Here is a 26,334-nt window from a genome sequence, read left to right as displayed (position 1 = left end):
ACTGATTTTGTTACTATTATGAATCGGGTATTCAAGTCCTTTATCCACAGATTTTATTACTATTTGGATCAGGTATTTAAGTAAAGCTTCATTTTTAATGTTTTTGTCGCTTTGTATTCGCTTGAGACAGGTTATAAAGGTCACATATTTCTTCAAAAATTGTGGTCTGACATGGGAGGCAGCAGCCCCAAGCTGACGCGGCTGAGCTTCTCGGGAAGGAAGGAAAACAATGGAGGGGTGCATCTGGGTGGCGCCGATGGCGGTGCCCCCAATCGACAAGCTTAAAGATGAACCGAAAACCAAAAGGAGAAGAATAAGAGAGTCTGTTGTATGGGTGGAGAAGTTCCAAGTTTTTTTTCTTCCTCTGCCCTTTGAGTGCTTAATTTATAGAGAGAATGAGTATGAGAAATTATTATTCTAATTTTAAGATATTATGTTACAATCATGTGCATAGAAGGGTATTCGTGGCTTTTCACTCCTTTGCATGTGACGTAGTAACTGGGATACTACGATTGCTATAACAATGCTATAATGCATCATCTAAATATCTCAAGACTAGAACGTTTTTCCCAACGAATTCTAACAGAACGATCATAACAATAATAACTTAGTAACACCAGGTCGGATTAGTTGCATCATACTTAAGCTTACACAGAGCTACGGCTGCTGCTCACAGTAGATAAATAATAAAAAACGAGAGATAACTAATACACTACGTCCATGCCCATCTCCTCCTCGTCGTCCCTGACCTCGATCTCTTCCTCGGCGTAGCCCTTGGCGAGGTACTGCTCCAGGATGTCCGCCTCCTTGTCGCGCACTGCCTTCATCATGGCTGCACCACGGCCGAACACGCTGCGGATCTGCTCCCGCAGCTCAGGATCGAGAATCTTGTCGATGCGCTCGTCGGAGAGGCCGACGTAGGGCTTGGGCGGCCGCGCCATGAGTGCCTCAATGTACTCCTGCTTCACCAGCACCAGCTTCGTCCTCCTCGCCCCCGCCGGCTTGGCCTTGCCCTCCTCCGCTGCTCCTGCCTCAGCCACCACAATATTGCGCGTAGCCTCCATCGTCGCCCCCTCCGACTTGCGAGGCTGCGGCGGCTGCGGTTGTGTTGGACCAGCGGCCAAGGGCGTCGCAATATATAACACCAGAACCCTAGGCGCTGTCGGATCCCTTCTCCGACTCGCCTTCTCCGACTGGTGCAGCACCGAGTAGATTGATGCCACCTGTCCCACGTATGATGCTCGATGCTTTGTTTCCTTTCCCGCACGCGACGCGACCGGCTCCGAGTCGATGAAGCCGCAGATCGAGCCGGCAGGGTGACGGGAAAAACAGATCGAGTCGCCGCTGTTAGCGATCGTTTTATGGAAGGAAACGATTCCGTCCGCCTCGTCGACCTTGGCGGCGGCGCCGAGCAATCGATCCGTCATGTGATGTCTGCGTCGTCGGAGTTGTACAAGCCCGCGGCGCCGGCATTCTTGCCGTGCAGCTCGCCGCTCCTCCTGCACGGGGCAGCAGGAGTGGAAGATGGCGCCGCGGCCGTGTGGGAGGAGGAGTACCGCTGCCGGACGCGGACGGGCGGGGAGAGCCAGGCGAAGGCGTCGGAGGAGTGGGAGTGGGACGAGCAAGTGCAAGCCATGCCTTACTTGGAGGATGATAAGCATGCATGATCTGGCTTGTTGCACCGAGCTCCCTAATGGCTTGTGTCATCTACCTTGCTTGGAGTTGCTTCAGATTTTTCAAGCCCCAGCCATCAAGCGTGTTGGGCCAGAATTCCTGGAACCCTATCATCATCCTTCCCAGTTGGCTGCTGCGTTTCCCAGATTGCACCGTCTCAAATTCATTAGAATGGTGGAATGGGAGGAGTGGGAGTGGGACGAGCAAGTGCAAGCCATGCCTTACTTGGATGAGCTTCTTGTCGAGCGTTGCAAGTTGAGGTGTATTCCTCCTGGCCTTGTCTCTGAAAATTTTAAATGTAAATGAGGTTCAACACCTCAACTCCCTGGAGAGTGGAGAACTTTGCTCCCGTTGTTCACCTCCAAGTGAATTAACATAACCGCTTCATTTTATTTGTCTGGCCGATTGCTCTTTCAATCTGTATCATTTCTGAATTTCCTGTTGTTGGTTCTGTTTAGCCTTGCTACATTTTCTACTTTGCTGTTTGTTTAACTTGATTGTCCATGTAGTTTCAGAGGATGGAAACAAAGAGGGTTCACCTATTTCATCTAGGATTATTTTCTTAATCGAGCAATTGAACATTACATGACTCCTTTGATGAGTGCACTGGTATGTATACTGGATAATAATGCGTACTATAGAATCTACATATGGTTAGATTTGGACACGTCAAAATAAACAAGCGTTACTATACCTGATAGGAATAGGACAGGAAGTTCTGCTTCTGCAATTTGTTAGCACCATGCACAAGATCGAAGAGAGCAAACAATTCCTACAAAAATATTAACCTGAAATAATTTAAGGCACTGCAACATCTGGAAATGTATTTTTGGACCAGCAAAATAACACATCTGTAAAACACAATGACTACAAGAATATGCAAGAAATAGCTTAAGCTACTGCCACATAGACCGACAATGTTTCAAAGTTTCATGAAAATCTGAGATAGTGTAAATGAGAACATGTACTACGAAGAAAATAAAACAACCATTAGATTTGTCCCCCTCTCGATCTGTTCTTGAAATGAAGTGGTGCAATATGCATCACATATGGGAAAGAAGTGTGTGTATTCAAGTGTATATTCATATTAGCAACTTCAATTATCTCAAAAATGTTTTTTCACGCCAGGAGTTTCAGATATGGTTACAATGTCCGTTAGTACCAGGAAATTCAGAAATAGACCCGTCCTTTTGTTTTACACCTGTGCACAAATATACTTTTGCACTTACGCTTGAACAAGTTAAGTAATCTTAGGAGACAGAAAATCCGTGGTTTGTGCTAGCTATGAAAGGCAGCAGATCATAGAGTAAACTATCAGGAAACCAACAGTTATTTTGTTCTATAAAACAAAATTTAGGGTGTGTAGCTAAATACTACTGCCAATTATCACAAGTAAACAAATTCATGGAACTGTTTATCAACTATCTACACTTGGATCAAATACAGGATGGACAAGAATACAACTGTATAGTTCCTTTGCAAAAAAGAATCTGCCACTAACTTAATTTCTCCTTTGTTTAATGAATCGTGTTACAAACAACAAATACTCTAGCAACATAAACAAATAATCTGATCTCGGAAAACAAGCTATAAAAAGTTTAGAGCCTGTATATGCCTTTGTCTGATAATGTATATATTTTTATGCAAGACTTGTACATATTTGCATCAATGTTGAGTTATATATTTTTATGAAACGTTTTTTTTTTTTTTGACATCACGAAGGCACAAACATCCAACATCAAAAGCGAACGGAGGCTAGGCTAGGCGAAAGCTACCAAGAGCAACAAGAAATTAAGACAAGATAACACAGAACATCCACATCAGAAGCGAACGGAGGCGAATTGGACGGGTGGGCTGACTCGTGCGGTCGGCGCTTGTACATCTAGGCTTTCTTTGGAGGAATGATGAGAGGAGACACCACCACGGCCCGTGAATGGGCTTGATCAGGTCCATTTGATACGAGCAACATTGCTAATAATACTAAAATTATACAAAGGTCAATTACAAAAGTACGTGCGTAATAATTAAACCACCAGGTGAACTCATTCTTTGATGTTCATACTTTCTTGGATGGATTGCTACTGAATCATTGTAATATTTTATTGCTTGGGAATATAGGAGAAGCACCACAACTTTATCTGGATGTCATCCCTCGAAGGACAAATCTACTCGGATTCGAAGCTAAGCTCTAGTCGTGGTCGTGGTAGAAGTTGTTGTCATGATTTTGGTCGAGTTTCAGGACATCACGTTCATAAAACGGGCATAACTCTCACGTACGGAGTTCAATTGAGATGTTCTTGGACTTGTTGGAAAGCCATTGACGAAACCTTCTCAATGGATCCGATTTCACCCTTATATTCCTTATAGATTAATTAGAGTCATTAAAATAAGGTGATGTGTCACCGATGTGAACCTTGTTAGGTCTTATAAGTGTATCGGTGTGGGAGTCTAGGTTGTGCACAGCTTTTTCCACGGCTGCTTAACCCTAGGTCGATCTGTTCACGACCCCCTATATATATGTAGTAGTCATCGTAGTTTAGGCTCGGGTTTTACTTAGATTATTCTGTTTTAGACATTTTCGCTGTATACCAGTTTGTGGAACCCTAATTCGAGCATTTCATTGGTAATTAGTAATATTCAGATTGCATCTACCTGTTCTTGTTTGTGTTCTCGTTTCGCTTGCAGGAAAAGACTTCTTGGCGAGATCAACCACATCTTGGCACAGTTGATAACCATTGAGTAGCTGTGTAGTGGTTACGAGGGTTCTCGATCTGTTCTGATCGGAGCCTTTGAATCATCAACGTCAGAACTCAATCAATCAATTTATTATATTATCTTCAACAGATCGAACAACTCACATCACATATCATATTGATCTAATATAAAACAAGTGTGTTACATACTTCACTAGTCCTGCCTACATTTTGCAGTCCGTTGGCAGCCGTTGAATGACGCACCGGCTGGTTGGCTACTGAGAGTGTATCTAATATTATAGATAATCCAACATTATAGATAGATGTTATATATAAGAGTTATATAAGTCAATAATAGTTAATAATATAAACAGCCTTATCAATAGTTTAAATATAGTATTGTCTATAAAATTAATATAGGTAAGAGGATAGACGAGCTCGATGCTTCAAGTCTGGATGTTTTACTTTTTTATAATTTTTAGTATTTTGTCTTTTTCTAGGTTTTCTTGATTTTAGGATTTTTGTGGTGCCTTGATTTTAGGATTTTAGGATATATATATATCCTCTGTTTCAAAATACCGTGAAAGTTTGTGTTGGGTTAGTTTAGCGTTTAGGTTTTTGTCGCTTCACAACGTCTGCAGCTTGTAGCTAGGTACGCTCGAAGCAAGCCGCTTCTCCATTTGCTGTAAAGACTAATTATACGGAGCTTGTGTTGGTCGTCCTATAATTTTAATTATCACAACTGAAGGAATCTCGAAAGAATACTATTAAGATCTGCGATTAATGGTAAAGCTGCTTGTGCACATGCCATCGACAGAACCCACCATGGATAAGATGGATGTACTGTTGAATTCGGAGGTGAGAGAAAGGAAAAAAAAATAGGGCTCGAATTTCTAGTAAGTGTATAGATGAGCCCGATGCTCCGGGCCAGATGTTTGCAGTTTTAACAGAATTATTAGATTTTGTCTTTTTTCTTGATTTTAGTATTTTTATGGTACTTTGAACACCGCTTGTTATTTTTATATATAGGATTTAATATATATTTCCTCCGTTTCAGAATATAAAGGCCATTTACTCGGAGCTCTTTATTTCACATTACATTTCCACTAAGAAAAAAATTGGATGTATGCACTACAACATAACAGGTCATTCGAGCCGTGTCATTAGTGTCGGCTAAACTAGAATCGATACTGATGAAGTATCAGTGCATGTTCGTAACATCTCGCGTTCGATCATCTTTGGCCACCTCTTAAAAATATTAGCACCGATACTATTACTACCAGTTTATAATTCAAGCCGGCACTGATGGTTGAAACGGTTCCCAAAATTTTGATTCAATCGGTCTTTGGCTCCCGTCCGCTTGGTCGGCCCATCTTCGCTCACATCTCGACCACTCTCATTCACTGCTTGGCCACTCTCATCCACTCATCTCTCTCTCGACTACTCTCATCTCCGCTCATGTTCACGCCCCTCCTCCTTCTCGCGCTGCCGTTGTCATTTGCACCGTGCCACCTGACGTTGCCGCCATCCTCCCCCCTCCACCGCAGCCCGCCGCCGCCGCCGCCCCCCTCCATCCTTTAGAGTTAGGGCGATGGATCAAGGTAGAGGCAGGGCCATAGTCATGGCCATGACGGCCTTGGATGGATCGCGATGACTCGTCCATCAGCTCATGCACTAGGCGTCCACTACTCTCTAGCATTCCCCCACAGGCAGCGTCCCCGGTGACATCCCCATGACAGCCAAGATCGAGCCTGAGCATAGTAACATCTTTTCTTTGTCTCCCTCATTATTTTTCTAATAATCGTAGCATCCTCTAAGCTGTGATCTGGATGTAGTCTTGCTACTTTCATTAGGACACAACAATTTATTTAAGTTTATACTATATTAGGCTCAATTTATATCATCATATCATGTAGGTGTTGAAACCGTTTCTATGGCTCAAAGAGGTCCCTCCAATAGGTGGTACTATACTTTTGGTGCAATCCAGTATAGATGGAAGGAATTTTTTGAAGCTATCGATGGTACTATACCTTTGGTGCAATCCACTATAGATGGAAGGAATTTTCTGAAGCCATCTATCTCTTTTGATATACGTGCAAGGGGAGAAAGTATTAGAGATATCACTATTAGAGCATGTGGCGATGCATCACCGATTGTGTTGCATACCCAAAAAACTGCTGTGGAAGTGTATCTGAAAGCGCTTGAGGAGCATGCGTTCTTTTTATGTGACTACAACTATTTTCAAATAAAAGACCTTGAGGAGGGCGAAGATGATTTGGCTTCGATCAGTGAGAGGCTTGCTTAATTCAATGAATACGATATGGTACAGTAATATATAATCCAGTTGCTTTGATATAAATGACTGTTAGTGTGTATTATTTTTATATTTTATTTTCTTTGTTTGTAGGATATTTTTAGTGATACCTTTGCAGTAATTAGCTTTCATGCTACCTTAGCTCAAGTCATGGAGCAGCTTGTGTTAAGCTATTATGGCTCCGGAATGGTCCGCACTATTGAAGTCAACTTTCAGGCTGATATAAGGTTTTATTTAAGAGTAAATGAGTCAGCTAATAAGACATTGTTTACTGTCTATGGTAAAGCATCAGGTCGTCCATCTGAAACGAAAGAGTGTCCTAATTCATACGCTAATTTATATCGATGAAGTACTATGATACAATATTGTAAATTTTAACTATATAAATTATCTCATGTTACGTGCTCAGGAAAATGCTCAAAGTGTAATGATGTATGGATATTTAGATAAGTACATAATGTATACATAACTATATTGTATGACTGACTTGAGTTAAATGAAGTTTCTGGATGTATATCTATATTCTTGAATGTGGTAACTATCTGTGATGCATGTGTTTATGTATATATTGCATGATTATCAGTTTAATTGTTTTTTAATGATTGCTAAAACGTAATGTTTAGTTAAATTAACTAGATTCTATACAGTGGGGGAGGGGCCATCAATGCCAACTTGTTCCACAAACCGGTAGTGATAGTCTGAGTATTAGTGCCAATTTTTAGTTATAAACCGGCACTAATACTCATTATTAATGTCAGTTCATAAGCCGTACTGATAGTCATAGACTATCAGTACTAAATAATCAGTATCGATTCAGAAACCACCACTAATAATATTTTTGAGCTGGCACTGATAATCTTTTCTATAGTAGTGATGATTACCTGTTTAAAATACTATCAACGTTTTGATTTTGCTTTACAACATCTACAACCCCTAGCTTGCTAAGCTCTAAGATCATTGCCAACTATTTCCCTTCATGAACCAGATTTTCGTCGTGAAGGGATTTTCGTTCCCTTCAGCGCTTCAACGGTTTTCCTTCACGGTTCCTGTCATGAAGGGATTTCTAAGATCATTCTCTTCAGGACGGGATTCTTTCTCCTTTTCTTTTGCGATTCCCCTCAAAAAAAAGTTGTTAGAGATAAGAGAAAATAAAGTAAATGAGAACGGGAAAGAGAATTGGAAAGGAAATGAAATGAAGGAAATATGGTTAGAAATAGTTTAAGCAAGCCGCTTCTCCGTTTGCTGAAAATGCTAATTAAATTCTAGAACGTCTTGGTCGTCGCCAGAGTCGCATTGTCTAATGTTACTTGGGGGCCGGGGCATGTATGAGTTCCGTGCCATCAGGGATCATGTGGCCCTTCATTTGTGATGAAGTCTTCTAATGGGACGCACACCGTGATCGATCGAGTAGTAAACGTAGCTAGATCTAGTCAAGCAATCGAGTTAATGACCATCCATACTCGAGATCCGAGCTTCAAGAGAGAAATTAAATTCTCCTATACAGCAAGATCCGCAATTGACGCAAACAAACATAAACAAGGGGGGCAGCTAGTATCGATCAGCGGAGAGAGGGGATCGATGCTTGCCTCCATTTTAGTGTACATGCAGATTAGCCTAAATTTTCAGGTTTTTTATATAACTACCCGTACATTGCAACGGTTTCAAAATATAATTAAAAAATGCATATATCTAAGTCTACATACTTTGCATCATCTGTTATTAAGTTATGATACTTATATGGAAAAATGCATTAACTCATACTTAGTAGAAGAATAGCAGGCATGAACATTGAGCCTGCGCATTAACTTCATGGGTTGTTACTTTTGCCCTTACCCTTCCTCTCTACATCATATCAATTGGGCATCTTCTACCATTGTGCCTGCGCAAACGAAAAAAAATTATTAGATGCATCACATCAAAGATAAGCGAAGTATAGACAATAGCCACAAATCGATAAATAAGTAATAAAATACCTCGACTATGGTGCGAGGACCTCTCTACAGACGATGTTCTTAGTGCACGTCCCACTCTGCTTTGAGTGCTTCTCCTTTTTCTTATCGTCATCCGGGGCGGCGAGGATCTTGATGTTCCTTCTAGCAGTGGCTCTAGATAGCGCGACGTATAGCTGGCCATGAGAGAACACTAGCTGGGGGAGGTACACGCCAACGTTCGGGATGGTCTATCCCTGTGCCTTGTTGATTGTCATGGCGAAGCTAAGCCTAATAGGAAACTGCTTCCGCTTGAACCGAAAAGGAAACTGTCAGAGGGTGAACTCCTCAAGCGGGGATCCGGAGGGACCCCTTTGAGATTCAGTCAGGGGGATGATTTTGAATCCGTTTCATAGGTGAAATAAATGGGAGTAAATGAGATGCAGGTGGGGTGGAATGATCGGATGCAGAAAGAAGTAAATGCCCAGGGGATTTTTAGACAGGTTCGGACCGCACTAAGCGTAACACCATACTCCTGTGTATATGCTATAAATGTTCTGAGAATGTCTCTCTGAGTATCTACTGTGTTACAAGAATATCTGTCTAAGTCTAGAGCTTCGTGCTCCTTGTTCTTCGGTCGATCTGAGTTCGTCCGATGTGCTCTATGTCTTCCGTCTTCTCAGAGACTCGTCCTCGTCTCCGGGGAGCCCGCCCCTCCTTTATACCCATTGGGGCGGTAGCGTGCCAAAAAGGATGGCGTGAGTTCCAAGACGCCATAAATGAAAAGCAACCATCATGGGCTGCTGCGCGAGGTGACGGAGAGGGTTGAAAACGCGCCCCCGTCCGGTCTTGTTCGTCATCATTCTGCTTTTCGGCGAGTACTGCAGGGAGGGCCCACCGGGCAGCCACCGAGCAGCCTCGCATGCCCGCCCGGTCAGAGCAGGCCTGACACAGCAGGGCGGCAGGCGGTGTGCCTCGAGCTCTGCGATGTTATCCCGAGGCACGCCGGATGACGCGCGATGGGACCCGTGCATTAAATGTTCCCACGTCTCCCTGCTAGGCCGTGGCACGAACTGACAGTAAGCGTGGGGGGAGTGGTTGGAAGCGACAGGCCACGCGTCCTCTTAAATATAGCATCGGACCTCTCACCAGCTGACACATCACCGCTGAGCCCTTATGGGGACCACCGGCGAAGAACTTCTCATACCCTCGGGGAACTGTGAGTGCTCAGGTATTACTGTTCACAGTCCCGAGCACTCTCTCTCGGATATGCCCTCTCTTTATCCTAAGGAACCAAGTACTCAGAGACCACTGTTTATGATCCCAAACACTCTCTCTCAAAACTTGACTGCTCGAGTCGTCGGAGAACTCAGGGTATCTATGAGTTTCGCGCCATCAGCGATCATGTGGCCCTTCATTTGTGATGGAAGTCTTCTAATGGGACGCACACCGTGATCGATCGATTAGTAAACGTAGCTAGATCTAGTCAAGCAATCGAGTTAATGACCATCCATACTCGAGATCCGAGCTTCAAGAGAGAAATTAAATTCTACTATACAGCAAGATCCGCAATTGATGCAAACAAACATAAACAAAGGGAGCAGCTAGTATCGATCAGCGGAGAGAGGGGATCGATGCTTGCCTCCATTTTAGTGTACATGCAGATTAGCCTAATTTTTCAGGCTTTTTATATAATTAATTAAGGTGGTCAAAATGAAATGATAATAACATCAATTGTACATGTATTATATATCAGTATACATAATGATTTTGTATGCCTAAATAATGCACGCACGCACGGGCTGACTGGCTACTACGGGACTGTTTATTTTCAGCTATTTCTAGTTTCTGTTTCTGTCAGAAGTTTAGAAGCTAGAATAAATTGGTTTATTGAGAACTGATTTTTGGAGAAGTTAAAAGCTATTTTTGAGTAAAATAAATCAGAAGCTGAGAAGTTGACTAAGAGTAGTTTTTTTAAAAGTTATATATGTACTGAGAAGCTAAAAATTTGTTATTGAAACCAACAATATACTTTCAAAAATAGTTTTTCAAAAAAAATCAAAAACAATATTTTTTAAAAAAAACTAAAAACAGAAGTTTAAACAAACAGACTTTTAAGAACGTCTCTAACGATATAGATAGCTGTTGCATCTAAGAGTTATACATTACGAGTCTATATGCAACCTCCTCAGTGGCTTAAATATATAGTACTTATTATTTATAATTCGTGCCAACTTGCTAATAATTCGTACCATGCAACTTGCCAATGCGAATTTAGTTGTCCTACACATTATGGTGTTAGCATTTTCTTTGTAGGCGGCAACAAGGGTAGGTGAAGACTGGCCTCCCTAATTTTGTTTCAACTGGTACTCTTCTAATTGTAAATGTAGGTTTCAACTATTTTTTAAGTATAAATTATTTTCAAACTTTTATATACTTTTTTCTCTTTTGTTCTTTTTTTACCTTTATTTAATAAATACTATCACTCTCACAAATAAATGTGTTATCTTTTCCAATACAGAATAAATAAGAGACAACAAGGTTATTTGATCTACTTTCTTAATCCTCGTGCATAAGTCTAAAACGACATACATTTGTAATCGGAGGGAGTAGTATTCGTTCGCTCGGGCTTTGCATGAAAGTTAGCATTACATAAATTTACTCTATAAGCTGCTTTCTAGTTAGCCGATCATTTAGTTTCTTTGCTATAAAATAACAATGATGGGTTGAGATTCATTTGATTACTAAAGTAGAGTAATGTATCTTTTTTATTTTTTTAAGAAGATATGACTTTGATCAAGATGACCTAGGTGGCAAAGCGGTAGGTGAACAGGGCTGGCCCTGGAGGGGGGGGGGCGAGCAGGGCGGTCACTCCGGGCCCTCAAAACCCAGGGGTCCATATGTATATGTATACGATATATGTGTTCTGTCTTCTGTGCTGATTAGGCTGTGCTCTGTGCTCGTCACAAGCCCACAACTCGTCCAGTTCAAAAGCAAACTGAAAAAATTAGGTCTGGACAAATAGACGTTTTGCGGTAGGCGGCGTCCAGACTCCGGAGTGTACTGAGGTATGCTATTTTTTTATATGATGCATGCAACTGCTATTTGTTTGATATAAAAATATAATACTATTGCTTTGAGTCACTGTGCTATATAAATATTTTAAAATTTATATTAATGAGAATATATTTTTAATCTCATTCTGAATCATCGAAATATCAGGACCGACCGTGTAGGTGAAGACCGGCCTAGCCGGCCTAATAAGACGAGGACGGCCTCACGAATCACGATTGCCTCTTCTCCAGTCTCCACCACCAGACGGCTAGCTGCTCCAGGATTATCCTTTAAGGCTCCCTCTGCTCGCCGCTCGTTTGTTCCAAGTACTAATTGATAACATCCTTTAAGGCGAAATATTTCAAGGTACCAAGCAACGACCATGCTGTTCTTTCGCCTTTTTTTTGGCTGTTTGCCATCGATCTTCGTGTTGAAATTTGTCTGACTGGCTTAGCAATTTTACATGCGTAGTGTAGCTCTGTCTCTCCTGTTATTAGCAATGCTAGCCATTCCATCAAAAGAATAGAGAGGCAGCTTCTAGTAAATTGATTAGTATTGTTCTTTCCTACTTGGTGACAAGAAATTCCATTTTAGCACTGGTAAAAATCTTTAGCTAAAGTTAACGACGGAAATGATTTTGATTGCTTTAACTTTTTTACGGCAAGAACCAAGGCTGAAGCAATGGTGGTGATCGATGACAATCCAAATTGTTATGATTTAGTTTAAGGTGATTCAGTGCTACCTTGACTGTTGTGATTATTCGGATGTGATATATGATTTACTTGTTTATGTAGGACGTACTGGAGTCATGGCAGTCATCCTGGATGCCTTGGCACCCTATGTGAAGAAACTGATCACCGACATGGCTGAAGAAGAGGTGCACGTACTGTTGGGTGTCTCCGGCGAGATCAAGAAGCTTGAGGGCAACATGGAAAAACTCAAAGACGTCCTTGCTGATGCTGAGAGGAGGCGCATCACCGACCAGAGCGTGCAAGGATGGGTCAGGAAGCTCAAGGATGCCATGTACGACGCTACCGACATCCTAGACCTGTGTCAACTCGAGGCTGACAAGAGAAGGGAGTCTAATTACGGCAGGATGGAAGAGATGCTGCCTGGTTTCTTAAAGCAAGTGCTCTTCAGCCTGTGGAATAATCCCTTGCTTGCACACAAGATTGGCAGCCGCATCAAGGAGCTAAACCAGCGACTGGATGACATCCATAACGAGTCTGCTAAGTTCAACTTCATTACCAACCTCGGTTCCATGAAGCCCACTAACGCTGAATTACACTCCAGCGCCCAGAAGATGACATCAGAGTTCAATGAATCGGACATCGTTGGTGAGAAGATCGAGAAGGATACAAAGGAGCTTGTCCAGGTGCTGATCACCCATGAAAACCACAGCATCAAGGTGGTGTCCATCGTGGGCATGGGCGGCATGGGAAAGACCACCCTTGCCCAGAAGATCTTCAAAGAGACAACCATCCAAGAGCATTTCAAAATGAAGATATGGCTAAGCATCACCCAGCACTTCGACGATGCTGATCTGTTGAGGACAGCAATCAAGCATGCAGAGGGACACCATGATGAGAGGCAAGAAAAGTCGCTCCTCACGCGGACCCTCACCAACATCCTGTCCACGGGCAAGTTTCTCTTGGTCATGGATGATGTGTGGAGTGAGAATGCATGGAACGATGTGCTTAATGTCCCAATCATGAATGCTAGCCATAATCAACCGGGGAGCCGGGTCCTAATCACTACAAGAAAAGAAGACCTGGCTCAACGGATGCGAGCCTCCTTCCACCAGCACCACGTCAGCCCACTCGACGAAGAGGACGCTTGGTCCTTGCTCAAGAAACAGCTGCCACCGCCGTCTGATCAGGTTAGTCTCATAACCACGTTAGACTTTAATTTTATTCTTTGCAATTAAGCAATCGATCGGTTAACTCTACCTTTAATTCATTCAATAGTACTCCCCTCCACATACAGTGGTCTGTGCACATAAATGAGGTTAATTTCTTTTTGATAAATAACAAACGATTTGGTTGAGTATTACATTCACCTCTATTTGGTGAAAAATAATGCCTATGAAGCTGAAAATGATAACTATTTGAAAGCTGAAAACACTCCTAGACCTAGTACGCCATTTAATTCATACTGCAAAATTGAAAGTTTAACTTGGCACATTGCCCACATTTATATTACCACACTAATTAATTATGTATCATTGTTTCATAATGAAAACACTAATTAATTATGTTTCATAATTGTGTTAAATGAAAATGAATAAATTATTTGTCAATAACTAATCTTAAATATTGTTGGTAGGTAGATCAGCTGAAAGATGTTGGGATGAAAATTATCAGAAAATGTGGTGGTTTACCGCTTGCTATCAAAGTGATGGGAGGAATGTTAAGCACGAAATACCAAAGCGAGCGTGAGTGGGTGGCTGTTTTGAACAATCCTGCATGGTCAGTGGCCGGATTGCCTAAGGACCTGGACAATCGGCTCTACTTGAGCTATCAGGACTTGTCTCCCCAGCTCAAGCAGTGCTTCCTATACTGCTCACTTTTCCCAAAAGGTACAAGTATTTGGCAGCATCAAGTTATTCCCATGTGGATCAGTGAGGGATTCATCCAACCTCAACCTCAGGAAGATGACCGACTCGAAGAAGTAGCAACCGAGTGCTACCGGGAGCTAATCACGAGGAATCTTATAGAACCTACACCTAGAGCATCTACCACTGGATACGAATGCACCATGCACGATGTCGTCCGCTCCTTTGCTGAATTTATGGCTAGAGAAGAATCACTGGTGGTGGTTCAAAGATGAACAAGCTGCTGCTATTGGTGGTAGTAGCCATAGCCTTGTACGTCGTCTCTCTATAGGATCAACCAAATCAGAACTAGAATGGGACATTCTACAAAAGCAAAAGTCAGTAAGAACATTAATTATAAATTGCAGAATCAAAATTAAACCTGGTGATTCATTGAGTAGTTTGTCTAGCCTAAGAGTACTTTCAATAAGAGGTGTAGATTGTGATAGGTTGGTCGACTCTTTGTGTTAGTTGAGACATCTAAGATACCATTGTATGGAATATACAAATATATCTAGACTGCCAGATGATATTTATAGGATGAAGTTCCTGCAGCACATTACAACTGCCTACTGTGGGAATTTGAACCATATTCCTAGAGGCATTATACAACTTGTGCATCTAAGAACTCTTAGCGTGATTGGCTCGAATGTCAATGTTGTACCCAAAGGGTTTGGTGGGCTAACCAATTTGAGGTCACTTCATGGGTTCCCGGTACACATGGATGGGCGCAGTTGGTGCAGCTTGGATGAGATAGCGCCTCTTTCTCAGCTTAGGTATCTTATTTTACATGGCCTAGAAAAAGTGTCTGCTAGCTTGTTGGCTAAAAAGGCCACGATCAGCAGCAAGGGACGCCTTAGTTATTTGCGTTTGCATTGCAGCAGCGACAAATACATGCGGTTGACGGATGAGATCGAGAAGCAGCAACAGCAGAGAGCAATCGAGAAGGTGTTCAATAACCTCTGCCCTCCATCCTGCATAGAGAATCTAGGTATGAAAGGAGGATACTTTGGTCGCCGGCTACCAAATTGGATGATGGCGCCAGCAACAGCGGCCTTTGAGAGCTTGAGGTACTTGGACCTGGATGACTTACCTTGCTGCACCCATCTCCCTAGTGGTTTGTGTCAGCTCCCCAGTTTGGACGTGTTGATCATTAAAAGTGCACCAGCCATCAAGAGTGTTGGGCCTGAATTCATGGGGTCCACCTCCTTGGCAGTGGGTGAAGGAGGTGTCGTCGCTGCTACATCAGCAGCTTTTCCTAAACTGAGGATACTGCAACTGGATGACTTGAGTCAATGGAAGGAGTGGGTCTGGGAGGATGTGACTGCAGACGCCATGGCCATGCCTTCTCTCGAGTGTATCAACATCGATAGCTGCAAATTGAGCCGCCTTCCCCCGGGGCTCGCCAACGGTAAAAGGAGGCATGCTCTCACAGAACTGAACTTGTACGGCTTCATCAACCTAACATACGTGGAGAACTTCCCTTCGGTTGTGGATCTTGACGTGTTTGACTGCCCCAAGCTCAAGAGGATCAGCGGTCTCTCCAGGTTGCAAAAGATTAGGATTCTCCGCTGCCCGAACCTGGAGGTGCTGGAAGGTATCCCAGCACTGGACAGCATGGAGCTTCAGGACAACACCATGGAGACACTTCCAGGATACCTGCGAAGTGTAAACCCAAGGTATCTCGATTTGGGATGCGGCAAGAAGCTATGTGAATCCTTACTGTCATCAGGTAGCTCCTCCGAGTGGGACAAGATCAGCCATATCAGAACGCGGAATATATATGAACTAGAAGATGAAGACTAATGGCTGCACCGCTGGATCCAAGATGATTCAAGTATATGTTCAGGTAACTATTATACATACATTATTTCTCTTACTACCCAGCTGCGCTACCGTTTGTTCGTTAACAGTAATCTCTACTATATTAAGTGTCAGTTCCGTCGTGCGATTTGCGTCCAGAGCGCCCCGCCGCCGCTGAGATGCGAGCGAGATTCGCCTGGCCGGGATTCTCGCCGCCACCGGTTCGTCGCCCCCTCGACGGCGTCACCGGCCCACTGGGATTCGCTAGATCTGCCTCTGCTTCACCGGTGTGGATTTACAACTTATGTATTCATGATGAGCATTCCGTGTGGTGCAGTCTCATGTAATGACGTGTTGCAGATTCCCTCTCGAGGAGAAGCCAAACGGCGGCAATGCGAGAGGACCGCAGATGAGCTCCCCCGGACTGGATCGGCGCCGACGTCGTTGAGGAAGTCGTCCTTCTTCCTCCGCCGGCGGATGGTGATGTCCCAGGACGCGAAGAAGCTCCGATTTGGAGTCAGCTGCGAAGCGAATCTGCCCTGCACCTGCACCCACGGATCATATCTGCAGTGCAGGGAGGTGGGAGCCGTCTACGGCGGCCTCCCATTAGCAGGTTTTAAAATCCCTAGTGGTTTTTACTCTCCATTGGGGGCCTTTGTCCCAACAACGCAATTAAAATAAAAAAATTACATAAAGCAAAGTGCATGTGATCTACTTTCCAAGTTTTGCGACAAATGTGCTAAGCTCTGACCTAAGAACAGCTGTCTGGACACTAATGCAGTGTTTTTGTACTGCTATTCATCCACTACTACAGCATTCCCATTGATATCCAAACCTGAATGTGTAGTTGCACTAATTCGACAAGCCCATTGATATATACCAGTGGTGCATACACTTTGCTAGTTTTGAACCAGTTACCACTAGTTAGTAGTTGGTGATGGCTTGCCACACAGTGGACAATCCATGTTCCTAATTTTCAAATCATGCCCCTAATTATAGAAAAAAAAGGTATCATAAATAAATAAATGCGGAAGTTGACATCAATGATGAGCAAACCTTAAAAGTTATGCGGCTATTTACATTTAGTTAAAAATAGATTATTGATGCAAAATTATTTGGTTTAAATTTGCCAATTTAATTTATTTTTAAAATTTGGACAAAAAGCCCAAGTCAGCAAGGATAATGTTTGTTTAAAACAAAATAGTTTATATGCTGCAAAAAAGAAAGGATATTAACTAACAAAACATACTTTAATTGACAATATCATATTTTGGTAGTAAGAGCATCTCCAACCGACTACTCATATTTGACTCCCTATTCCTCTTATTTAGGGACTCCTCATTCAGATTCCATCCCCTATTTCTCAACGCGTTCCAACCGACCCCTCATATTTGACCCCCTATATTCGAATCACCTCTATTTTATTAATATTTGGTAACTCTCTCTCCTCTCTCTCCCCTCTCTCCCTCTCTCTCTCCCCCCTCTCTCCCCCCTCTCTCCCTCTCTCTCTCCCCTCTCTCCCAAATGAGGGGTTGGATGAGGAGTCCCTAGATGTAGGGGGTGAGGGATGAGATTTGAGGGTTTCTCAAATAAAGGGGGTCGGATAGGGGGTCGGTTGGAGACCGTTTTTTATCGTTTTTTTCTCAAATATAGGATAGGGGGTGAGAAGAGGGCTCGGTTGGAGATGCTCTAATATAGCTGTTGTCAATACTATGTTCCTACTTGCATTCCTACAAGGTTTTGATCCTGTGATCAATCCATATCATATTGGTTCTATGGAATCGTACATTCTATGGAATCGTACAATCCTACGATCAGGGTTGCACATGTAGAGGGGCAAATGTTAATTAACAAACTTTCAATATTTTTGCACACTTGCGCTTGGAATTTTTTAAATGAAACATCAATATGTAAAAAAATTCCAATCTGCCTTGGGGAACGGAAACATGACCTTTTCCAGACACTTGCTTATGAGATTTACTTTTGTCATTCTCCCATGAGGTAAAAATAATCAAGCACCTCATCCAAAAGATTTCAAAGAACAAAACAGTAATATTCATTTAAACAAATCTAATTAATTTATTAAATGCTAATATGATACCGTCTTATGTGTTGCCGCATAGGATTTTAGTTGATGTGAATAAGAGAAAAGGAGTGAGAAAGAGGTCGTTGTCTCACAAAACAACAGTCTCGTAAGCTAAAATTTAGAGCTACGAGACTACTCTTACAACATTCTACGAGTTATTGTTGGCAAGCAACTCACGACATTCATTTGATTTATGCACAAATTAAAGGCTTAGTACAAGTCAACTAAATACACAATTCATTATAGAAGTCATTTGTCAACTTGTCTGAGTACGTGGTAATATATGAGACGATCTATAAGATGACGTGGGCCACTCTATCTGCTGCCGCCTACCCCCCCCCCCCCTCCCTCTCGGGGGATCCGAATCCCTTGACATCGACGTCACGGTGACTTTGTCGCTGACACGTGGGGCCGGACTCACACGTCAGCGCACAACGTCAGGGGATCCTCATCCCCTCCCGGGCTGAGTAGGGAATGCAGACAGGGAGGGAACAAGTGGAGGTGACCTAGAAAGGGAGGGTCTTAGACCATCTCCAACCATATTCACTTCATTTCGTTTCCTTCCCAATTCTCTTCCATATTCTCATTCCCTTTATTTTCTCTCATCTCCAACAACTTCTCTTCAAGGAAAATCGCGAAAAGAAAGGAGAGAGAATCCCGTCCTGAAGTGAATGACCATGAGAATCCCTTCGTGATGAAAACTGTGAAGGGGAACCGTTGGAGCGCTGAAGGGAACGAAAATCTCTTCACGACGAGATTTTCGCCCCCAACGGGAAACCCGGGCATAATCTTATGAGTAGAATGAGGAGCTAAGGGTTCAAAGGTGTCAGCAAAATGTTACAGAAATGTCCATCAATATTTGAAATTAGGGAAATAACATATAATTGTCCAACACGTATCAGAAGAGTATGATGTCGGATACATATCGGTACCGATACACGAGCTTCCCTAAGTATCCGTGCATTGTAGCCTATGAGCTATACATATCATATTAGTTCTGTGCAATCCTAGATCCTTGTGATGATCTCCACTGGGTTGCACATGTAGAGGAGCAAATGTTGTTAATTAGCAAACTTGGAACATAGGTGAGCTTCCATTTTTTGAAACGAAACACCAATGTTGTGTGATTTCTCCAATCTATTTTGAGACACTTATGGGATTTACATTTTTGTTCTTCACTTATTCTCCCATGAAGTAAAAAAAACACAACATTCAATACTAGTTCAAAAACCAAAACTGTAATTTTCCTTCAAACAAATCTAATAAATTTACTGAATGCTAACATGTGCACACTGTCCGTATATGATAATATGACTTTCAATCTAGTAGAAACTTGGAAAGTATGCAGATCAAAATCATCTCATGGAAAGGACCCTAGCTACATACAAGGTTGCCAGGCCTGCTTGGTTTCGCCCCTCAGCTCCAAAACAGGATACCAAATTGCTACTGCAAAATCTTTTCCTAGCCGCAACTCTTCACACAGACTAAAATACCCCGAAAAGCGTTGCTGCAGCAAAGAGCAAAAATAATACTCCTCCTAGCAGGCCAACCTGGCAAAATGTACTTTCATGTAAGTCACAATCTTATATCGAACTCTCAAAAGGATGCACAACAAGCTAATCGCAATAAGCTAAAGCATTCATGGTTAGATCAGAACAAGAGAGCAAAAGTAGCGGTATGCCGTATGCTTTCTATCTAACATTAGCTGCATTAAAATCCACACCGGTTTGTTGTACTGCTTAAAGTAACAGTTTCGCAGATCTGGAGTCATCACTCAGTGTCCGCACAAGATACATGTTATAAGATGAAACTATTGCTCGTATTGAAGTAGTACAATAAAAATTTTCTACCCATCAAATTTATAGTTTAATTTAATATTTCAGTAGGCCTACAATATATGATGCTCTTTGAGTTCATGGGCAACAAAGATTCCACATGCACGTTGACAAGTTAGTCATGTTACACAGAAGATCTTAGATGACCATAGGACTTTTAGTTGTCTTACCAGCTTCTCAGATAGGTAGTTGGCAAGGAATGCTCCCCCGACAATAGCAAGGGCAGTTGCAATCAAGTGTCCAGCTATGGCTCCACTGGCAACGCCCAAAGGAGACTACAAAAATAAGATAGCTCGTTATATGTTTACACAAGCAAAATCGAATAATCAACAAGCGAATACAGTTTGAATGCTGTTAACAAATCTCAACCCTCAAACATACCTGTGCAGCACCTAAAGCAATTGTAGCCAGCATAGAGCGATCACCCCACTCCTACGGGTACATAACATTTGGCGAGCAATAAGGTGGTTGTTTGATAGGATCTATAGACCAAGCTCCTAAATGTTCTTAAGAAAAATTTACTCAGAGCATGATAAACAACTTACCGCAAAGAAAACAAGACTGAAAGACTTCCAAAGGACCTCAAGAGGACTGGTGAGCTTCTTAGAAACCTGTAACAAAGTAGAATAAACTTCAGTACATAAAGACCAGAGAAAAGGGTGGAAACTTCTTTCATTACTTCAAATATTTGGTTGTGTCACTGCATATTGGCACCCGCTTTTCAGGTGCATAATGTAAAAGCAAATTATTATAGTTTTTGTCGAGAATTCTCAACAGAGACACAACCAGGACAAGCACAACCTTCTCCTTGACAAGCTCCTCAGCCTCAGCCAGTTCCCCACTTTCAGAGTTTCCCTGAAGGTTTCCATTTGTATTATCAGGAAGTCCCAATGCATCTTTTATTGACTTGAAACCAAAGAATGCAAGCAGAGCAACTGCTGCATACTCTCCTATGGGTAACGCTGCAGAAACACCATGGTTTCACTAAGTATGTCATTAGCATTTGAGAAACTTATCGAAAGTAAGCACAACTGTAGAAAGAAGAACAAAAATGTATATTACAGATAGTACCATAAAAAGCATGACTAGTTCCTTTCAAAACAGAATAAATTGATGTGCTGAAGGAATAAAGTAGTTCATACTAACTTGTTTGAAACTGTGCTGGTACAGACTGGAAAATCCGTCCAATTATAACACTCACGATAGTCATCAAGGAAAGAGCAGTCATTGACCCAAGTAAAACCTGCCGCATAAAATTCACACAAAGATACCAATGTTCAAACATTTGTTGAATATATATATATAATTCTATAGAAGAGAAAACAGAAGGCAAATCATATCATTAATAAGAGAATATTTGTGTGTATTTCTTTGCCATGGCTTTGGAGTGCTACAAAATGCCACCACCATTACTGCAACACTATTCTCATATATATGCCAGTAAGATAATTTTGTAGTATGAAGTTGTGGACAAAGATGTCACTGTATCATTCCCCCAAAGCTTGATCGGTATCGTGAGGGAAAGGAATTGATATGTCTATATCACAGGTTCAGCCGATAAACTTAGGAGTCATCATGCCCTAATAGGGAGTATATCACAGGTTCAGTCGATATGATATTTGTGTGTATTCAGGGGTTAATATGTCCCAATAGAGAGTATATCACAGGTTTAGCCGATATGATATTTATGTGTATTCAGGGGTCAATATGTACCGCTAGAGACCACTATTGACTTGTGGTTCAGAAAGGAGTTTTTGGGTCATGACCAAATATACAAGAACCTGTAGGGACACACTCTTAACTAGTTTGGATCCGCGACATGGTTTATTTTGGATAGTGACCGGTGACGGGTTTAGAGTCCTAATGGGATTCTAATGTAGGAATTCTTCACTTGGCTCTATATAAAGAGAGGTGGGGACTTGGGGGTGAAACACATCTACAACCTTGAAACCCTAGCCACCACAAAAAACCATAGCCACTAATGTTAGCACACTGACCCATGGAGTTCAAACCTTGAACGTGTGGATACTAGTAGTCGCGCTGGCCTATGCCCCCACTAGAGCGCTGATCTGCGCCATCGCCACCTGTCCTATGCTGATCTGCGTTGTTGAGGATGATCCACAATGCGATGAACGACTACCGCATGAAGAGATCGGCTGGAGGAGACGATCTAATTCGTGGGATTGATCAACGACTCCTATTACATCGATGTGTGATTAGTTGGATTGGCTACTCCAACTCTTCTTCCGCTAGACTGCATGTCTAGTGATAATTATCTATGATCTCTTACTCGTATAGCTTCCTGGTTGAACGTGGTAGAAAATTTTAATTTGTGCTAGCCTACCCGACCCGTTCCCCCAATAGTTCTAGGCATTAGAATATTCAAGAGAATCTAATAAAATGGATCCAAGAGTCTTTTACATTTTCCCACTAATGCAAAGCATAAGATCTACAACTTATGGGTGTCACATTTGTAGTTTTTAGTTTTGGAGTGGCATAATGGTATTTTTATTACTGAAGTTCATGCACTTTAGAGTGACGTATACAATTTTCTCCATCAAGGATCAGACCATGGAAAAAAGAAAAATCCAGTGATGTGCAAATAGGGAAAATCATATAATTAGGCAATAAAGTTAGACAAATATTAAATTTCCAGGATTCCAACATACCAATGCTCTCTGGTATTGCATGGCGAGTAGTGCAGCAATGAAAAATGTCTGCAATGACAGAAGGGTCAACCTGATCAAATTCCTTGGTTTACTTAAGTGCATAGACATAACATAAGCTTCAACTAATATAAATGAATACAAAAATGCAATGAAAGCAGATAGTTGTTATCACAACTGCAATTCAGTCTTATTGAGTTGACAATTAATTTCTCAATTCTTGAAATATAATAAGTTATTATCACACTGTAGATGAAACTGCATGCTGCTAAGCTTCATGTACTTTACAAACCAAGGTCTGATCATGTATCAAGCTAACTCTAGACTTCAGACATATCGAATTAGAAGAAAAACCTCAAAGAATGTTGACAACAAAAAACTGTAGGTGAACTCTACTCCTACGAGTGAAACTCAAAATAATGTGGAAAATCTGAAAACTTCAGTTTGCTCTGTGAAATTAGTAACTCCAAGTATGTTGTTAATATCTTCCTTGCACTATGGAGAAATTTAGGATGAGGTGCAAATGTGTCCTCTAAAGAAGGCGAAGAGATACAATGCAAGGAATCTAGAAGGACCGGATGAGAAAAAGGCCAGCAGAAAAGGGTTATATACCTTGTCTCCAATCTCAGATACAAAAATCAGTGTAAATGCTGCCGTAAAACCAGACCTTGCTAGCATAGCTACAACTGCAGATGGCTGTCCTTTAGAGAAAACAATAAAAGCAGATGCCAGGGCGCACAGAAGAATCACAGCACCAATAGATTGCGGGTAACGAGATCCTGAAAGTGGTTTTGTTCTGCCATGCATTGCCAAGATTAGAAGTTCAGTGCAATTTACAAGAGGTTGGCATGAAAACGAAGTGAAGGAAGTGGAGTATGAGCACTCACGACGCTTTGTTGGAATTTCTGGTAGCAGAATTATCTAAATGTTCTCCACGGCTACCTGCTTCGTCTGCTTCATAGCTCCCAGAACCAACATTTACATTGGATGTTTGTACTCTAACATCATGCTTTGTTGGTTTCAACCATGATAGCAACCCACATCTTACTGTTAAAATGAAAACAATGTGACTAAAATCATACAACCACACCTGAACAAAATCGAACAAGAGACCTAATACAATGGGAAGCCCTTACACTAACAAAAGATGCTTTCAATGTAATCTAGTTAGTTACAGGAATGTTTAGTAAATCCAGAAAGATTTTATTGTTATGGTACCTAACTGCTATATACAAAGTAGAAAGTAGAAGGGAGGTTGGGGGCCGATTTTAAATAGCCACCAAAATGTCAAACAGAGTAAGTTTCCTTTGTCATAAACGCACATGGGAGGGTATGCCATTTAGAGTTGGTGTCACAAGGAAAATATGATCACCTTCATCATAAAGACTCACAAAGAAAAATGGGCACCTCGTACTTGATTCGCAAAAAAAAAGAAATCATGAATAAGAATTGTTTGTATATTGAACAGAAGGTGACCAAAACAGGATTACTAAAACAGATGAGAATACTTCTATATTTATCTTGTCTAAATCTACAAGACATAAAATCCTTTTCTTGATGAATAAATTCTTGCTACCACAATACTCAATAGTCAGCTCTCAACTGTAAGAAGTATTAGTATGCAACTCAAATGTATTCCAAGCCCCAAAGGCGAAGATGCACAACTATACACATATGCAAGAAATACCCTGCACTATTAGGTAATTACAGTGCATTTATGTATACATCTAACATCAATGTCACATTTTACACACCACTTATTGTTACAGCTTCAGATCTGTGCGGTCTCAATGTAGAGCATATTGTAGTTGTTAAAGTATTACTGCAACAATTCCTTAGAATCCAGCTTGAAACAGCATGATGAAACTAAAATTCTCCGTAGGGAACATTTAAGTCATTAAAAATACAACTAAATCCAAGAAGATCACAAGAAGGCGGAGCCCCAGGATTCTCTATTTACACTTTGCAGAGGAACTTCAGTTTTTCTGTGAATTTGATGCTTTAGTCAAAATTACTATACCAGTTGCAACAAAGAATTCAAAAAGTTTTCTCTCCTACTAAATTTCTCAGCTTACACGTGGTAACTTTCATGTGAGACTTATCTCAGTTAATCAATTACTTGCCCCGATATTCTTTCATATGCATCAAGAATCTGTTGTATCTGTTGAGCACTCTCTTTGTTGGCTCTAACCAAAAGCAATGAGTCTCTCGCCACCTTCCCTCTAGATATTCTACACATGGGTGGATCTAGCACAAAAATGTTAGGGAGGGCTAGGCGTAAGTGCTTAACAAACAATCGGCTAGTTTAACTGTCATATCTATGATCTATCATATATAAATATATTCATATCTAGCTGACTCCTTCAGGAGACAAATTAGAAATGGGTATTTCAGTATTTGCATTTTATGCCTTCCGGTTCTAGTGTTCTGCGGTTCTTGTTCTTCTGTTGTTTAGCCTGTTCTTGATCTGTTCTGCTGCCGAGTGCGGCCTGGGGCTTGCCTCAGCCTCGCCGCCTGTGCGCCACCGGGCACCGCCCACTTGCCGACTCGACTCACGCTGGCCACTGGCTCACTGCCCACTCGCCCGCGCCGCAAGGCCGCTGGCCCACTGGCCGCCCACTCGCACCTGCTGACACCCACTCGCCCACCTGTGGCCTGCCTAGTGCTGCCCACTTGCGTCGGCCACCACCGATTCGGGGATGCAGAGAATTAGGGATTGGGGGTCGGGAGATGGTGGAGTTGCAGATTGGGGATGCTTCATGGAACTTACCTGAGAGAAGGATGGTGGAAGCACATTGGTTCGGGATCGCTGTACAGTTTGTTATTTGTAGCTAGAAGATGCCGTCGCTTCTTCGCTTGATTATGATAATTGGTAGTTATTGCTCCAAAATAAAAATGATTGTTTGTAGTTGATTAACAAATTACAAGTTTTAGCCTATATTTTAGTTGTAGCAGCCTACTTGAAATGGGGAAAATTGTTGATATGCCACCATGGGATGGGGAGGTTCTTGAGTCTTGAGTCTTGACATAACATTTAGGTATTCCACAACATTGAATCTGGACTACTCTGAACTACACGCTGTGCTCTAGAAGTGCAGATAGTGAATCACATGTGAAAATGAAATGCTTGACCCCGGCCATATCAATCTATCACCGTTCCGTAAAAAAAAAAAAGGCAAATGCTAGTAAGAGGAGAAGGCGCGAGCCCAAACTCGCGAATTTGCGACTTGGAGCGCACAGCAATGGCGACCACCGCGGCACGGTCCGAATTCAAATTACCAAATTACTTTCCATGAGCAGGAAGGGATGGAAAGGGGCAACCGGATGGAGCCACTCACCGATGTGGAGCTCAAGGGCGAGACGCTTGGCGCGGAGTCCGGCGAGGCGGCGGGCGGGCGCGGGAGTGGGGAATGAGAGGAGGAGCGGGCGAGGTGCGAACGCGGCGGCTGCCGGCGCCTTGCGGGGGAGCGGGAGGAGGCGGGGAGGTGGGTTTGAGAATTTGGCGGGGAGGGGAGGCGGCAGCGAGGAGGAGGGGGAGGGCGCCATGGCGGGCGCGGCGGGGAGCAGAGCAGCGTGGCGGAATGGGGATAAGAGACTGGTAGGGCGTGAGGCTGCCAAGTGGGACCACCTGCTACCCGTGGTAGGCCCCATGGGTGCCCACCTATTTTGCTTCCGCATCATTTAGTTT

At 42.4% G+C, this 26,334-nt stretch overlaps 3 protein-coding genes across 5 annotated transcripts; 2 read left to right on the top strand and 1 right to left on the bottom strand.

Moving 5' to 3' along the window:
- Nucleotides 1–12,749: 12,749 nt before the first annotated feature.
- LOC133886994 (putative disease resistance protein RGA3) lies at nucleotides 12,750–14,679 on the top strand. Of its 2 annotated transcripts, XM_062326906.1 has the most exons (3): nucleotides 12,750–13,542; nucleotides 13,989–14,241; nucleotides 14,313–14,679. In XM_062326906.1, exons 1-3 carry the CDS (start codon nucleotides 12,760–12,762, stop codon nucleotides 14,318–14,320), a joined length of 1,044 nt encoding a protein of 347 aa, XP_062182890.1. In that variant the 5' UTR covers nucleotides 12,750–12,759; the 3' UTR covers nucleotides 14,321–14,679. The 2 variants fall into 2 exon arrangements, with proteins under 2 accessions (XP_062182890.1, XP_062182889.1); XM_062326905.1 differs by having other exon boundaries at nucleotides 13,989–14,679.
- Nucleotides 14,680–14,976: 297 nt separating this feature from the next.
- On the top strand, nucleotides 14,977–16,341 carry LOC133886549 (uncharacterized). The gene is made up of 2 exons (XM_062326217.1): nucleotides 14,977–16,105; nucleotides 16,189–16,341. The coding sequence occupies exon 1, from the start codon at nucleotides 14,977–14,979 to the stop codon at nucleotides 16,060–16,062; it is 1,086 nt and encodes a 361-aa protein (XP_062182201.1). The 3' UTR covers nucleotides 16,063–16,105; nucleotides 16,189–16,341.
- A 3,001-nt stretch (nucleotides 16,342–19,342) lies between these two features.
- LOC133886820 (GDT1-like protein 2, chloroplastic) lies at nucleotides 19,343–26,312 on the bottom strand. 2 transcript variants are annotated; one of them, XM_062326675.1, is made up of 10 exons: nucleotides 25,985–26,312; nucleotides 23,534–23,693; nucleotides 23,259–23,442; nucleotides 22,650–22,697; nucleotides 21,127–21,223; nucleotides 20,782–20,942; nucleotides 20,526–20,591; nucleotides 20,362–20,412; nucleotides 20,151–20,255; nucleotides 19,343–19,695 (listed from the first exon to the last, which is right to left on the bottom strand). In XM_062326675.1, exons 1-10 carry the CDS (start codon nucleotides 26,295–26,297, stop codon nucleotides 19,630–19,632), a joined length of 1,251 nt encoding a protein of 416 aa, XP_062182659.1. In that variant the 5' UTR covers nucleotides 26,298–26,312; the 3' UTR covers nucleotides 19,343–19,629. The 2 variants fall into 2 exon arrangements, with proteins under 2 accessions (XP_062182659.1, XP_062182660.1); XM_062326676.1 differs by having other exon boundaries at nucleotides 23,537–23,693.
- Nucleotides 26,313–26,334: the final 22 nt, after the last annotated feature.

Source organism: Phragmites australis, chromosome 12, assembly GCF_958298935.1.
Source record: "Phragmites australis chromosome 12, lpPhrAust1.1, whole genome shotgun sequence".
Classification (NCBI taxonomy): Eukaryota; Viridiplantae; Streptophyta; class Magnoliopsida; order Poales; family Poaceae; genus Phragmites; species Phragmites australis.
The sequence above is the reverse complement of the archived record's forward strand: the minus strand, read 5'-3'. Positions and strand labels throughout refer to the sequence as shown.

Coding starts and splice junctions, on each gene's coding strand:
- LOC133886994 (XM_062326905.1), top strand. CDS start 12,760: ATGGAAGAGATGCTGCCTGGTTTCTTAAAGCAAGTGCTCTTCAGCCTG. Junction 13,543..13,988: donor TGCCACCGCCGTCTGATCAG/GTTAGTCTCATA, acceptor TATTGTTGGTAG/GTAGATCAGCTGAAAGATGT.
- LOC133886549 (XM_062326217.1), top strand. CDS start 14,977: ATGGATGGGCGCAGTTGGTGCAGCTTGGATGAGATAGCGCCTCTTTCT.
- LOC133886820 (XM_062326675.1), bottom strand. CDS start 26,297: ATGGGGCCTACCACGGGTAGCAGGTGGTCCCACTTGGCAGCCTCACGC. Junction 21,224..22,649: donor TGCAATACCAGAGAGCATTG/GTATGTTGGAAT, acceptor TTTATGCGGCAG/GTTTTACTTGGGTCAATGAC. Junction 20,592..20,781: donor AGGAGCTTGTCAAGGAGAAG/GTTGTGCTTGTC, acceptor ACTTTGTTACAG/GTTTCTAAGAAGCTCACCAG.